This window comes from Panthera pardus, unplaced genomic scaffold (genome assembly GCF_024362965.1).
Source record: "Panthera pardus isolate Hobbes unplaced genomic scaffold, ASM2436296v1 HiC_scaffold_8, whole genome shotgun sequence".
NCBI classification, from domain to species: domain Eukaryota; kingdom Metazoa; phylum Chordata; class Mammalia; order Carnivora; family Felidae; genus Panthera; species Panthera pardus.
Genome location: NW_026527013.1, coordinates 21921897 through 21936288, shown reverse-complemented (window position 1 = coordinate 21936288; position 14392 = coordinate 21921897). Strand labels below are relative to the sequence as shown.

Sequence of the window (14392 nt, the reverse complement as noted above, 5' to 3'; positions counted from 1 at the left end):
ATGAAACTATTTGGGAAATGTGAGAATATTTTATGTGCCTTGGATTAAGGTATGCCACAGTGTCAGAATATCACTTTGCAGAGACCTTAGTCTAGAAGAAGCCTGGATTTGGGGTCAGAAAACCTAAAGCTGAATTCTAGTCACATTATTTGTGTGACTTTGGACAAAAGCCTTAATCATTCTGAGTTTATTTCCTAATCTGTAGAGTAGTATTCTAAAATCTCTCCCATGTACACAGAGAAATGAATGAGAAACTGTGAAATGTTGTATACATGTGAGGAGTGTCTAAAGGGTCATGTACTGACTCACCCTGATAGGGGAACCAAGGACATTTGTTATTATAGGATTCGAGGCATTTTCTGTCTAACTCAGGAGAACTGTGGAAAGACCTGTTTGGTGTAAGAAACAATCATGATTGTTATGGTTGACAAGTCTACCTAAAGTAGACTATACTAAATACTATATACTATACTAAATACTAAATACTATATACTAAAACCAAGTCTGTACCGTATTTAAAATAAGTGATATTTTTGTTGAGCAAATGTTTATTCAACATCTACTGGCTATCTATCTTGGGATACAACTGCAAAAAAACAAGACAAGAACCCTATTTGTGTGGAGTTTACATTCTAGTGGAGAAAGACAGTAAATATAAAAAATAATAAGTGGTATGGGAAAAAAGAGGTGGGCTGGAGGTATTGAACTTGAGAGCAGGCTGGGAACCTGAGAAAGAGTAGTTCTTAGGTAAGTGTCACTGAGAAAGTGATATTTGAGGAGAAGCTTGCAGGGGGTGAGATAACTAGATTCGGGACGAGTGTTCCAGGCAAGGGTCTTTAGGTAGAAGTGCTCTCCTGTAGGGAAAGTGAAGAGCTCGGTGTGGCTGGAGCAAGAGAACAAGAGGCAGAGGAGAGGAAGGCAAGGAGGACACATACCAGCCAAGGCCCTGGTGGTCTTAGCAAGGCCATCGGCCTTCAGTCTGAGGGACTAAGCCCTTGGAAACTTCTGAGAAGAGGAGGGATATGATCTGTCTTAAATTTTTTGTTTACAATTTTAAGTGCTAACAATATTGTGTAATGCAATAATGTAGTTATTCTTTGAAATGGAAATAAAGAAGTAGATAACATTTCTGTGAATTAAACAGTGACTACAGGGTTGTTTGGTTTTTTTTTGTTGTTGTTTTGTTTTGTTTTGTTTTTTTGTCAAATCTAAGGTCAGCCTCACCTTACCATGGTTTTACCATTGTGAATCGACTGAATATGCACAATCTGGTTGAACCAGTGAATAAAGATTTGGAATTTCAGCTCCATGAACCATTTCTTCTGTATAGAAATGCAAGCTGTAAGTATATCTGTCTTATTATGGTTCATATGTTTACAATTAAAATTGAGTGACTTTAGTTTCTATCACACTATTTTTGGATTTGCAAGTTAATAATAAAAAACATAATCTATGCTCTTATGGTTATAAATGAGTCTCTTAGTAAGATCAAGCCTTTTAAATTGAGCTTCTAAAATTGAAACAGTATACACTTTTGTATACAGTAACATTTATATTGTTTTAGTTAAATAAACTATTCCATATAATAGCATTACATTATATTCCTATTGTTTGTTTTATGAAAGTAAGTTTCACCCTTTGTTTTGGTTGTGACATTCAATTATTGGCTGTCCATGCCCCTGAACAACAGAAATAGAACTTAGTTTGAGAGATACAGGATGGGGACTGATACTGATATTTCTATCCCTGAAGCAAGTACTATCTTTTGCCCTGGGAGTGTTATTTTTCAGTCTGTTTATTGAGTGTCTGCTGGGTCCAAATTCTGGGCCACAAGCTGTTGTACTCACTGTTGATGATACAGTAACCTACGTACGGCAGGAAAGCAGTTAAGTCAGCTGTGACTCAGATGCAAGTGGCAGCTACTCAGTTGTAGAGAGACTTCTAGAGACCTTTCAGGCATTTTACAGACTCCTCAGAATGGTTGCATACAGTCCACAAAGCTCTTTCAAGAAGTAAGATACTAAAAAGTAACCTCAATTCCTGTATTTCAGTATGGGTGTTGAAGATATGAGTGTTTGAGGGCAGAAGAAAGGCAGCTTGTTTGGCACTGAGTGTAGGCAGATCAGACCTGGTTGTGGTAGCAGAGCGACTGTCACTATCATCCAAGGAGATTGCCAGAGAGATGTTACTTCTCACTTAAAAAGGACAAGTTACTCTTTGGATTTCACTTGACTGGGAGGTAACTAGTATTGAAGGAATGTCTTCACTGTAAAATAGAAGTAGCTCTGGAAATTAGGCAGCTTTTAATTCCCTGAGTGAGAAAGGATGTTGTTTCAGAGACAGAAGCCCCAAACTCTTCTCCACAGCTCACTTTATGTATCTGAGTGAAATAGAGTCTCTTGATTTTTCAGTGAACTATTTGTCCAGAAAGTTCCTCTCTGAGATTTAATTTCTGGGGACATGCTGGAACTAATGTTAACAGCAGAATTACTTCAGATGGCAGCTTTCTTTGTGCTGAACTTTCTATTAAAGGGAGATTCTGCAGCGAAACACAGATCCAGTTGTTGTTTTTTTTTTTAAGGGAAATTGGCTTAATTCTGCTCCTTACTACCTGGAAACTTAATCTAGCTATTGCTTCTAACAAAAGTTTGAAAGTAGTCTGGAAAATTATCAGAGACCCATGGATTTCATAACTATTTAGCATAAGCCTAATGTGAATCATAGTATTTCTTTCACAAGCAAGGTTCCTGTGGAGTTGAAAGTGCAACATAGCACAAATAGAATTAAATCACGATTAACCAGAATTTCACTAATCAGAGCCTCGGTTATCTGGAAAGGTAGATCAGACTTTTTTTGTGCACATCTAGCAGATACCTGGAGTACAACCTGACGTCACCATAAAATGTGCTGTAACTTTAACCCCACTATAGTATCCTAGATTAATTTGTTGTGATGGTAAGAATTTAAATCGTCAGGAGTGTTTATTACGTAAATTAGAATATTCTCAAGCAGAAAGGTACACTAATGCATTTTATTCTAGAAAGATTTTCAACAAGAAGTTGAAACAAAGGTTTCCTTAGTTGAACAGAAAACTCACTTAACCAAAGTTGTCCAACTCCCCAGTTAGTTTAGGCACTGAATTATTTTCTAAGGGCTGTATGGTTTCTGGTATTGCTAATTAGAAATGCAAGAGCACATCAGCTTGTTTTCAGACTAGACAAAGGCCTGAAAAGGTCAAGTACAACACTGTGGGTGTATTAGAAACAGTCTACAAGAGGAGCTCGGGGAAGGTATTTAAAGGAACGGCTGTATCAGGGAGAAGTGACAAGGCAGGGTGAAGTGATTCTGGGAGTGTGATGGCCTCTCTTGGGTCTATGTTTTGTCTACCTAGTCTCAAATGTGGAAAATAGTCTTGTCAAGGCTGCAAGCTATTGAGTTGTTAAGGGATTTGTTCTTTAAACAAAAAGTTAATTAGTGTCTGATTGTGTATACAGGTAATTATACCTGATTCTGTGGCTGCTCTTCTGGCATTGTCTTGTGGGAAATATCACTAAAACACTGACCCGTTTCACTCGTTATACCTTCAGATCCAGCTTCTTTCACTCATGTCAGTTTTTGGAGTTACTAGAAAACTGAGCTCTCATTTTTCCCAGTTCTAAATAAATTGTTTTGTTTTATTTTATTTTTTAGTCTTGATTTATACAACACCCCACCCCCACCCCCACAAGGAAAAGGCAAAATCTTGCAGAGAAAATGCCTACACTAGCCAAGGGCTTAGGTTGGTGATTCTGTTGAATATTCTGGAAGTAGTATATTCTATACTCATCAAAGGGCCTTTTGGCAGTCATGAGACCCCTGTGAGGCTGTGGCGAGGGTTGGGAAGACTGCAGATTCTATAATTGATTAAGCAAAGGTGTCGTTCCTAACACCTTATTTCTGACTTATAGTGAGGAGACAAGAGTCCCAGAGAAGTTAAGAAACTTGCTCAAGAGTCGCAAGTTTGTAAGTGACATAGGCAGAATTCAGATCATCAAAGCCCGTGTTCTTTCTGGATGGCTGCAACAATAAAATTACTTAACTTCATCAATCCATGTTCTAGAGCAAGGCTGTCAACTAGAACTCTAATAATGGGAATAATGGAAATGCTCTGTATTGGCCCTATCCCATAGAGCAGCCACCAGCTACCTGTGACTACTGTTGAGCATTCAAAGTGTGGCTGGTGCTACCAAGACATTTTCTTTTCCTTTTTAGTTTATTTAATTTAACCAATTTGCATGTAAGTAATCATATGTGGCTAGCGGCTACCATAATGGACAGAAGAGATGTAAAGCATGAACCCATGCTCCAAACACACCCTTTTGTTGTGCCATATCTGAATTTGGATTCGATTTTTATGCTTCTCATTTAGTCATTCTTTTTTTTTTTTTTTTAATTTTTTTAACGTTTATTTATTTTTGAGACAGAGAGAGACAGAGCATGAGCAGGGGAGGGTCAGAGAGAAAGGGAGACACAGAATCTGAAACAGGCTCCAGGCTCTGAACTGTCAGCACAGAGCCCGACGTGGGGCTCGAACTCACGGACCGTGAGATCATGACCTGAGCCGAAGTCGGCCACTTAACCGACTGAGCCACCCAGGTGCCCCTAGTCATTCTTTTTTAAAATTTATATAAGTGATTCCTAGATACAAAGGCTGCAGAAGATATCCCTGAGGGTGGCTTTGCCATGGTAACACTCTTTTGGCATGAAATTTAATTTTCGGAAAAGAATTCTATTCTAGGCTTTGCCATTTTCGGGCTGTAACCTTGAATAAATCATGTAAACCACTGATCTGGCCTGCTTATCTTAAAAGACCATCATATACATGAAGGTATTTTGTCAGGCACTTCTAAATATAAAATATTATAGACTGTGTCTCCATCTTGGACCCAAGCCAAGTGATCTTTTTAAAAAGTGGAAGAGTTGTAGGGATTTTAATATTATCCAGGTTCTCTTATAACGCAGGCCCGTAGTGTCCTTCTTCACATCCCTTCTAACCAGCACCAGGACAAGCTGGAGACTCTGTTTGTCTTTACAGATATTATTTTCGGATGTTATAGGGGCCATTACCAGACAGCCTGAGGTATGATAAGTTGAAAATCTATACATGTTAAAAATGAGAAATATTAGAACGTACAAATTTTTTAAAGCTCTCAACAGAAGCAGTTCTGGTCAGTGGGTCACAGTGTTCATTTTGATCAGTATACTGGAACGCAAAGCACCCTCCTGTCTAAAACTTGGGATTGAGGTAGGTGTTTTATTTGTGGACACCTCTTCCTAAAAAACACTAATGATAGTTGTGTTTTTTTTAGTTTTTTTTAATGTTTATATATTTTTGAGAAAGAGAATGACAGAGCGTGAGCAGGGGAGGGACAAAGAGAGGGAGACACAGAACCAAAGCAGGCTCCAGGCTCTGAGCTGTCAGCACAGAGCCCAACACGGGGCTTGAACTCACAAAGTGTGAGATCATGACCTGAACCGAAGTCAGACGCTTAACCGACTGAGCCACCCAGATGCCCCCAAAACATTGATGATAGTTTTAATTTTTTTTTTTTGATTGGTTGAAGAAACATAGTTTTTTTGCTGTGTAAATATGCGTTACTACTGATCTGCTGATCTTCTGTTCTCATTTGTAAAGAGAATCCATGTTACCAACTGTATTATAAAACCATTCTTTGGAGACTCTGAACTTCCAGGAGTTCCATGGCAGAGGCACATCAAAGTAAATCTCCTTCAACTCCTGTCCAGCAGTATCATGACAGAAAACCTTCCTCCTACAAACATTTAGAATTGCTGTATACAATATTAAATGCATAGCTTAGGCAAAAAGAGAATAGGGGACATTTCAGTGGCCAGCATCAGAGTGAGAGCTGAGGGCTGAAGTGAGGAGCTTATAAACTGACACTGGCTGCCAGCTGTTAGAGCTTCTTATGTATGGAGCTCTCCTTCAGTAAGGACCCCATTACGGTGACACAGGGCCAGGAGACAAGGCCATGAACTCTTACAGGTGGAGAGGTGGAGCTGAGACACCTTTATATACATACAGCTAGGTCCCCTAATGCGCTACATATTAATGAATCAGAAAGATAGCCCACCAACCAAAGAGGAGGACAAGGCAAGTTTATCTATTTCAGTATGGGCTGTGGTTAGAGGGAAAATGTCTCCCCCTGAAAATTGTGGCCATGAGCCTTCTCTCATACAGGATTTGGGGTTCAGGTTATACCATTCATTTGGTATAATTTCTTACCCAGGCCAAAAACTAACATAAAAATTGATCCTCAGCTGGTGAGTACCCTAGGACACCTGGTAAAAGCAAATGCAAAATTCTTCTAGAGGGACAACCAGATTGCCCGGGGACCTCATTGATAAGCCTCATGGTCTAAAATTACTAACAAGGAGTAATTATCTACAAGGAGATAATTCACAAGGAGTGTGAATTATCTACAGGGAGATAATTCACAATCAGTGAAAGGTAGAACACAACAAACAGGATTAGCCAAACCTTCCCAGGAACTTTAGTTAATGAAATGATCAGAGACGTTAATGGATGTAAATGTCACATGTATAAAATAAAGTGACAGGTAGCTTTGAAAAATAACCAAGTCGAATTCCTAGAACTTAAAATTTTAATTATTGAAATAAACTCTGCCTGGACTCAGCAGTTAATTTGTAACAACAGAAAAGAGAATTGAAGAATAGAAAAGGACATCTGAGGGAATTCTCCAGAATTCATCCAAAAAATGAAAAGAAATGGAAAATGGGACAAAGAGCATAGGCTTGGGAAATCTAGCATGTAACAGAGAAGAATTTCAGAATATAAAATAGGTTTAAGAGAGACAGTATCTGAAGAGATTACAACTAAGAATTTTCTAGAATCCTTGAAAGACATGAACCTCAGATTCAGGCAGTAAAATAAGACACCAAGCATAGTAAGTAGAAATACACAAAAAGAAGCAACCAAAGGCTACTTGAGACTAATTACTTACAAAGAGCACCAATTAGACTGACAGCATATTTAGTTGCAGCTCCTGAGTTCGGAAGACAAAGGAATAATGTTTTCAGAGTACTGAGGAAAAAACAGCCCACACTTCAGTAGTTCAGGAGAACAAAATAAAGACATTTTTCAACAAAAACGGAACTTTTGCCTCCAGCAGCCCCTTTCTGAAGGTGCTTCTAAAGCAGTGCTGCCTGGTACAATAGCCACTAGCCGCACATGGCTGTTGAGCGTTTGAAATGCTCCTAGTGCAACTGAATTCTGAATTGTATTTAATTTGGTTCAGAAATAAAATTGAGTACAGAAGTAAGAAATGAAGTTTACAAACTATAATGAGCAAAGAAAAGGAGGTGAGTCAAAGTAAGCATGGACTGTATAAAACAGTGAAATGACTGACATGAGCAGAGGTGCTAAACAGGTGAAGCAGGATGCTGGGGAGGCTCAGTTGGTTAATCACCCGACTCTTCATTTTTGGCTCAGGTCATGATCTTGCAGTCATGAGATCAAGCCCACCTTGGGCTCTGCGCAGACAGCAGGAAGCCTACTTGGGATTCTCTCCTCTGTCTCATTCTGCCCCTACCCTGCTTGCATGTTTCCCCTCTCTCTCTCTCTCTCTCTCTCTCTCTCTCTCTCTCTCTCTCTCTCTCTCTCTCTCTCTCTCTCTCTCCCTCTCTCAAAATAAATAAATATTTTTTAAAAAGGTGAAGCAAAAATACTAGACACTAATAGCTTAAGGTAAAAGCTCTTCAAACCTAAAGCATCCCACGACTCAAGTAAGAATAGATAAATTGATTAACCGTAGACTTAAATCAAGCTGTTTGTGTTCAAATGATTCAGGGTAACCACTGCAAAACAAACAGGATGTCTTTTAAACCAGTGCAAACCAGGATGGGGAAAAAGTGAATGAACACCACGGGAAATAGCCCAACATAAAATGACATAAATAAATCAGTAACTAGAACAAAATGTTAAGTGAACTAAACTTGCCAGTTCAAAAAGATTGTAGGACAGGATGAAGATACAGAATTTGTGAGTAAGGCTGTTTTCAAAAAACTTAAAACTCAAAACCTAGAAAGATTGAAAGTAAGGGGATGGAATGCAATCTATCAGGCAACTGTTAACTGAACAGAGCTGCTGCAGCTGTGCTAATCATACCTGATAGACTTCAGGTGAAAAACATCAGGGGCTAAAGTTGCCACATAATGAGAAGAGGAATGAATTACCTAGAAGATAAAACCACCCCATATGGGATATCCCATATCCCATACGTATACCTAGTATATGCCAGAAATACATATCAAATGTTAAAAATCCATAATCATAGGGGGAGATTTTAACAGGCCACCTCAGTAATTGACAGATAAAGCAGATGGTTGTGAGTTACTGAAACAGTACAGTTAAACTTGATCTACCGGGCATATAAAGAACCCTGCCTGCATCCAGCAATTCGAGAATTTGCATTTTTTTCAAATACATATTAGAAGTTTATAAAAATAACCATATGTAGGCCTCCCAGCCCAAGAAGTTAAGAAAAAAGAGAAATCTGGGTTAAGTTGGAGGAAAATACAGATGAGTAGCAATTAACTGCAGAACAAAGAAATTTCACTAGAAGGATAGAACGAAATCAACAGCAAAAACTCTCCCCCATAACCTGATTGATCCAACAACAACAAAAAGAGTGGGGATGGGGACAGATCGGGCAATATTAGGAATAATCAATATATTTTTTACATATTGCAACTAAATGTAGGGAACACTTTTTTTTAAAAACAAGAAATCGCTATGAAAAACTTTCTGCCTATATGTTTAAGACTTAGATTGTATGGTTTCTTAAAAGAAGCATAGCATAACAAAACTTATTCAGGAATAAAGAGATCTGAATACACTCAGAAACAATAAAATGTTGGGTCAGTAGTTTAAAATCTTTCCCATCACATCTAAATAAAATGCTAAGAAGAATGTATTCAGTAAGTGGTACGAGGACAGTTACTCTCCATTTAGAGACTGGCCTCTGAAAAAGCAGATATAGGATCTGTACATTTCTGATCTTCTCACAGGACACTTATCTCGACAGTCCACTCTTCTACAGTGAGGAGATCATGATTCTATTACCCACTATTCCTTCAGCAAGCATTTGGCAAGCCCCTGCTACACGCAACTTAGCTTACTACTCTGTTTTTTCTAGAAAACGCTTTCCCTAAGACCAGTGTCAGGAGTCCTTTGATTTCCACTTCCGTGGAAATTTAATTTTGGAATGCCCCAAGACTATTTTCTGTAAACAGGGTTCTGAGCAATTTTTTTTTAATCCAAAATTTGGTATTATATGAATCAACAAAAAAGTAAAAGTAAGCAAAATTGGTTTTTCTCTTTGTTACAGCAAGACAGTCTCCATCGTAACTTGGTTCATTGAAAACATTAAAGTAAAGGTTTGTGGTCCCAATAAGCTCTATAAAGTCAATTCTGGCATTCAGTGATTTCCTTTTGCAAAAACTATTTCGGTATTGTCTTTTACTCTGTTTTTAAACAAACAAGCTGATTATTTAACTCAGACGTACACCTTAATACAGCGATACTTAATGAACATCTGTCATTTACCAAGCACTTTACCAAGTGCTATATATACCATTTCGATTAAAACTATAAGGTACTTTTAAAGAATTTTAGTTATTTTTTTTAATCCTTAGGTTCTGTTGCATTTTCTTAGAAAAATTATAAGCAAGAAGTCATTAAATTGTGTTAGAACTCTACCTTTCTGAAAGGGTCAGGATTCTTAATGAAATATGTTACTATATCAATCCCAGTGCTATGACTATTACTCCTAAAACAGCTCTGTTAATTAATGGTAAAAATTAATGATTTAAAATCTGTGATTAGAAATATCAGCTATAAATTTTAATGATTAGGCTAGTACTAGTGAAAATCTGATCCATCAGAGACTGTGGAGGAATTTACATGTTTAGGGTTTTTTCCTGGTCATTTTTAGCAGCAACACTGATCCATTAATTAGAAGAAATACACAGTCTAGATTTTGTCTTCTCAGACCTAACTTTATTCCTTCCTTAGACCAATGTATGATGGTGGTTTTAGCCAAAAAAAAAAAAAAAAGATTATTTTACTTTATGTGTATGTTAGACTTTGCATTTTTTTTTTTTTACTGAAAGATAAACAAGGACAATTATTCACGTTTCCTGCATCCAACACCTCAGGGCATGGATCTCCCACTGAATGACACTTTTCATTTTTTTAAATGTTTTCTATAATCCAAAAGCACTTTTGGAAAAATGAGCAAAGTATGTTGCCCTGTAACCTGCGTAACGACAACAAATCACTGTAACAAGCAAGTGAAAATAAAAACGTTATTGCTATTTAATATTTTTAAGAACTTACCTCCAAAAGCCTGTGAGAAGTACCTCTTTGTTTCCGCTTCACTTACAACTTTTCCTTTATATCGGGCATCAGTCTCTTGATAGAGAGCATTTTTAATTAAAATTAGATCACTAGAAAAGGCAGGGAGATTCATTTCCATAGTGTTGAAAATACAGCTGCCAAATGGAAAGTTTTAGTAGAAGAAACACTGTAATGTGTACTTTTTTTTTTTTTGTCTCTGCTTGCCCTTTCTCAGTTCAAGGGCAAGACTCAGAACAGTAGAGATGGTAGGTGGCTCCTGGCATTTGCACAGATCTTCAGACTCCAAGCACAGTGCAGGAAATGTCCTTGCAAGAGAAGTTTACAATTTGTCAGGTCAAAAAATGTGACTTCTACCTCCAGACTGAAAGAGGAATTTATAAACAATTCCAAAAGCTCCACAGTCCATTCCCTGTGATCTTTGAATGCAGCACAGTGCTTCTCGAGCAGCCTGAAGAAAGGCAGGCGGTGTTCGCCATCTGCAGCAGCAGTGCTGTGGTTGGTGTGATTCCGTAATCAGTGGAGGAGAAAGGACCTGTGGCAAGTGCATTAATCTGGCCTTCTGGACAAAGATAAGGAAAGAGCCTTGCTGTTGCCACGTTAGTAGATCGAGGAGATAGAAACACCATGAAAACATAGAGTGTAACTGAGACCCCAAGGCTGACCTGGTGACGCTGTCAGGTCAGACATTTCAAACGTCTCTGTTGCTCTCTCTGTTGCAGCCACTGTTTGGTGTTCTAATAGAGCCTGTAGTGTTCCAGTGGAGTCTCTAGTAGGGCCTCTGCCAACTACCTTCTGGTTAACTTTGTAAGTCCGTGAACATTTCAGAATTTCCAAAGCAGATTCATTTAGTGTATCTCACTAAGTACTGGCTCTTCCCCCCCCTAAAGTAGAGTTGTCAGGTAAAATGCAATTTTATCTTTGTTTTTTATTGTGGTATTACCATAATTATAAATATTTTAAAAGGTAACCATGCATGCACCATTTATCTCTTTTAGATAATTAATAGTTTCTCTTCTGAGAACTCGCAAAGAAAAGCAACAATTACTTATAGCTAAGTGGCAGAAATGTGTTCTTTATATGTATGTATACGGGTTTTCACCTCTTGTTTACAAAGTGAAGTTCATTGTGGAGGTGAAAATTGAAACAGGGGTGCCTGGGTGGCTCAGTCGGTTGGGCATCTGACTTCAGGTCGGGTCGGGTCATGATCTCACAGCTCGTAAGTTCTAGCCCTGCGTTGGGCTCTCTGCTGACAGCTCAGAACCTGGAGCTTGCTTTGAATTCTGTGGCTCCCTTGCTCTCTGCCCCTCCCCCGGTCGTGCTGTCTTTCTCTCTCTCTCTCTCTCTCTCTCTCTCTCTCCCTCTCTCTCTCTCTCTCTCTCCCTCTCTCTCTCTCTCTCCCCCTCCCTCCCTCCATCTCTCTCTCTCTCTCTCAAAAGTTAAAAACAAAAAATTTGAAGCAGAGTAACCACTAGAAGATTTGAAGCCACTCTGGAGTAGGCAGAATAAACCTCAAGACTGAGGTTCAGTCCCCTGGAGGGTCCAGGCAGATCTGAGCTACTTACAAAGTCACTACTTCCAGGGATGCTCGGCATCTTTTTTTTTAAACAGAAAGGCATGGAATAAGCATTTGCTACCATTTAAAAATGACACTTTACACAGACACCTGGATTTCTACCTTTCCTTCTTATGACAAAGTGGCTGTATGGCCATACAGCACCTGCATCCCTGTAAGCACTGATAGTCAGGAACTCTGGGTAGGGCATGCCCCCCACAGCCTCACTGATCCCACCACAGCCTCACGGATCCCACCACACCCTGTGTCTCTTAGACTATCATGGGCATTTGCCTTACAACCCTGGTTTGGATGATCTGTTAGTAAATCGGCAGAAAAATACATATATAGCAGAGAAGTTAGGAAAAGGAGAGAAAAGAAGTTCCCTCTTTTCTCACCTACTATTTGAACTGTTTCCCAAAGCGCTAAATGTGGATTTTTGGGAGCACAGAAAACAGGAACTCAGCTCCTTGGAGGCCAGGGACCATGCTTCCCAAGCTTTGTTGTCCCTTCTGATACATAAAAGTGATCATTTCTGTGTGGGACACTGGGGTGAATAGACCACTAGGGGTCGGACAGGTCCAACATTTGGCATACCCATAATCACTTGCAGCGACCCACCCCCACCCCCAGGGGAAGCTCTGCCTTGGGAGCAGCAAGTACTGTGTGGCAGGAAACTCTAACAGCAGGCGTCAAGCCCTGGTGTGACTCCCCATTTTGTTTTATTTACTTAGAGCTGCCATTATTTAGGAATAGGAAGTCTGTAACTGGAAACGATCAGTTGTAATATTCTTTGGGTTTATTTTCTTAATTTCCCAAAAAAGTTAGTGGTCATTTCATGTATCTGAATCCCATACTAAGAATACAGTGTTTAAAGGGACTATGGAAGTGATATTGCCAGTAAATGGTTTCAGGCTTGATTTAATTTAGAGAGGGGCACTAAATGTGAAAATACTAAACCAAAGAGCATGCAGAATAACATTTTAAGATTTCCTGACCTATGTCTTTAATCAGTGTTCACTAAATAGACACTGCAATTTTTTTTTATCATTTATTTATTTTTGAGAGAGACAGAGCGTGAGCAGGGGAGGAGCAGAGAGAGAGGGGGAGACACAGATCTGAAGCAGGCTCCAGGCTCTGAGCTGTCAGCACAGAGCCCGACGTGGGGCTCGAACTCCCGGACCGCGAGATTATGACCTGAGCCGAAGTCAAGACACTTAACCAACTGAGCCACCTAGGTGCCCCTAGACACTGCAATTTAAATTTTTTTTTTAATTTTTTAAAAGTGTATTCATTTATTATTTCTGAGAGAGAGAGAGAGAGAGAGGGCGCACACAGACAGAGGAGGGGCAGAGAGAGAGAGGAAGACACGGAATCCAAAGACACAGAATCCGAAGCAGGCTCCAGGCTCTGAGCTGTCAGCACAGAGCCCGCATGGGGCTCAAACTCACGAACCACAAGATCCCACCTGAGCCAAAGTCCGACGCTCAACCAAGCCACCTAGGCGCCCCTGCAATTTAAATTTTAGAAAGTACACTCTCTCTTCTATGTTTGTGTTCATTGGTGTTTTAAGATGTGTGTTCTTTGGCCATAACAGGTAAGCTGCTGAATCCCATTTACCAGCTGCATGTATGGTAAATACATGGCAGGCAGGTTTTCCTGCCTGCCTGTTTGCCACCTACCACAGTTCCTGTCAAAATCCTAGGCCAGCCAGGCTGCGGCCCCACACCCTTTTTCCTGTGTTCTACTTTCCACCTCGGAGCCTTTCTCTTCTCTCTTTCCTTTAATGTCGATGTGGAGCCACCAGGCTAGGCTTATTGTCCTAAAGGAAATGATCTTTCAAGGCAGGGGCATTTGCTGTTTCACTAGCCAGGGCAGGCCACTGTTTACATAATCTATTCCATTCTTACATTACTTTTATAATCAGAAGGATCTTCCTTATGTTTAGAGTAAATGTTTTTGGCCATATTCAAAACACATTTTCTTGTTCTTCCTTCCTGTGTAGAGGATCTTTGTCAGTATCATCTTTAGAAATTTTATAACTCTTAACACCATTGCCAAAAAGCTTTTATCAAACCCCTTTTGTGTTTGGCACCATACTGAGAAAATCTCCAACCTCCTCAGATCCTTTTAGAAAGTAGGTCAGATCTAAATAATAAATGAATCAAAAAGACAGCATGTGCACGAGAGTGATTCCCAGCTCTGTTCTTGTGACATTTCACAGCATCTCAAGAAGTCTCAAGGGATTTTACAAAGCCTCCAAATTAATTTGGATTCTCTTGATCTTGTACATGCCGTATACCATTCCAGATGAGAAGCAGAATGAGATGTAACATCAAATCATAACGGGCTGCTGGATCTGCAAACTGCGCTCTCTGGGAAAATGGAAAACTCTTGCTCCT

At 39.4% G+C, this 14392-nt stretch overlaps 1 protein-coding gene across 2 annotated transcripts in view; it reads left to right on the top strand.

Moving 5' to 3' along the window:
* DCP1A (decapping mRNA 1A) overlaps nt 1-14392 on the top strand; it is a 56552-nt gene that overhangs the window by 3267 nt on the left and 38893 nt on the right. Inside the window, exon 3 of one of the 2 annotated variants that reach the window (XM_019417192.2) lies at nt 1214-1341. The exons of the other annotated variant lie outside the window; for it this stretch is intronic. Coding sequence (XP_019272737.1) covers nt 1214-1341 — 128 coding nt within the window. The remainder of the gene's footprint in view (nt 1-1213; nt 1342-14392) is intronic. 2 annotated transcript variants of the gene reach the window in all.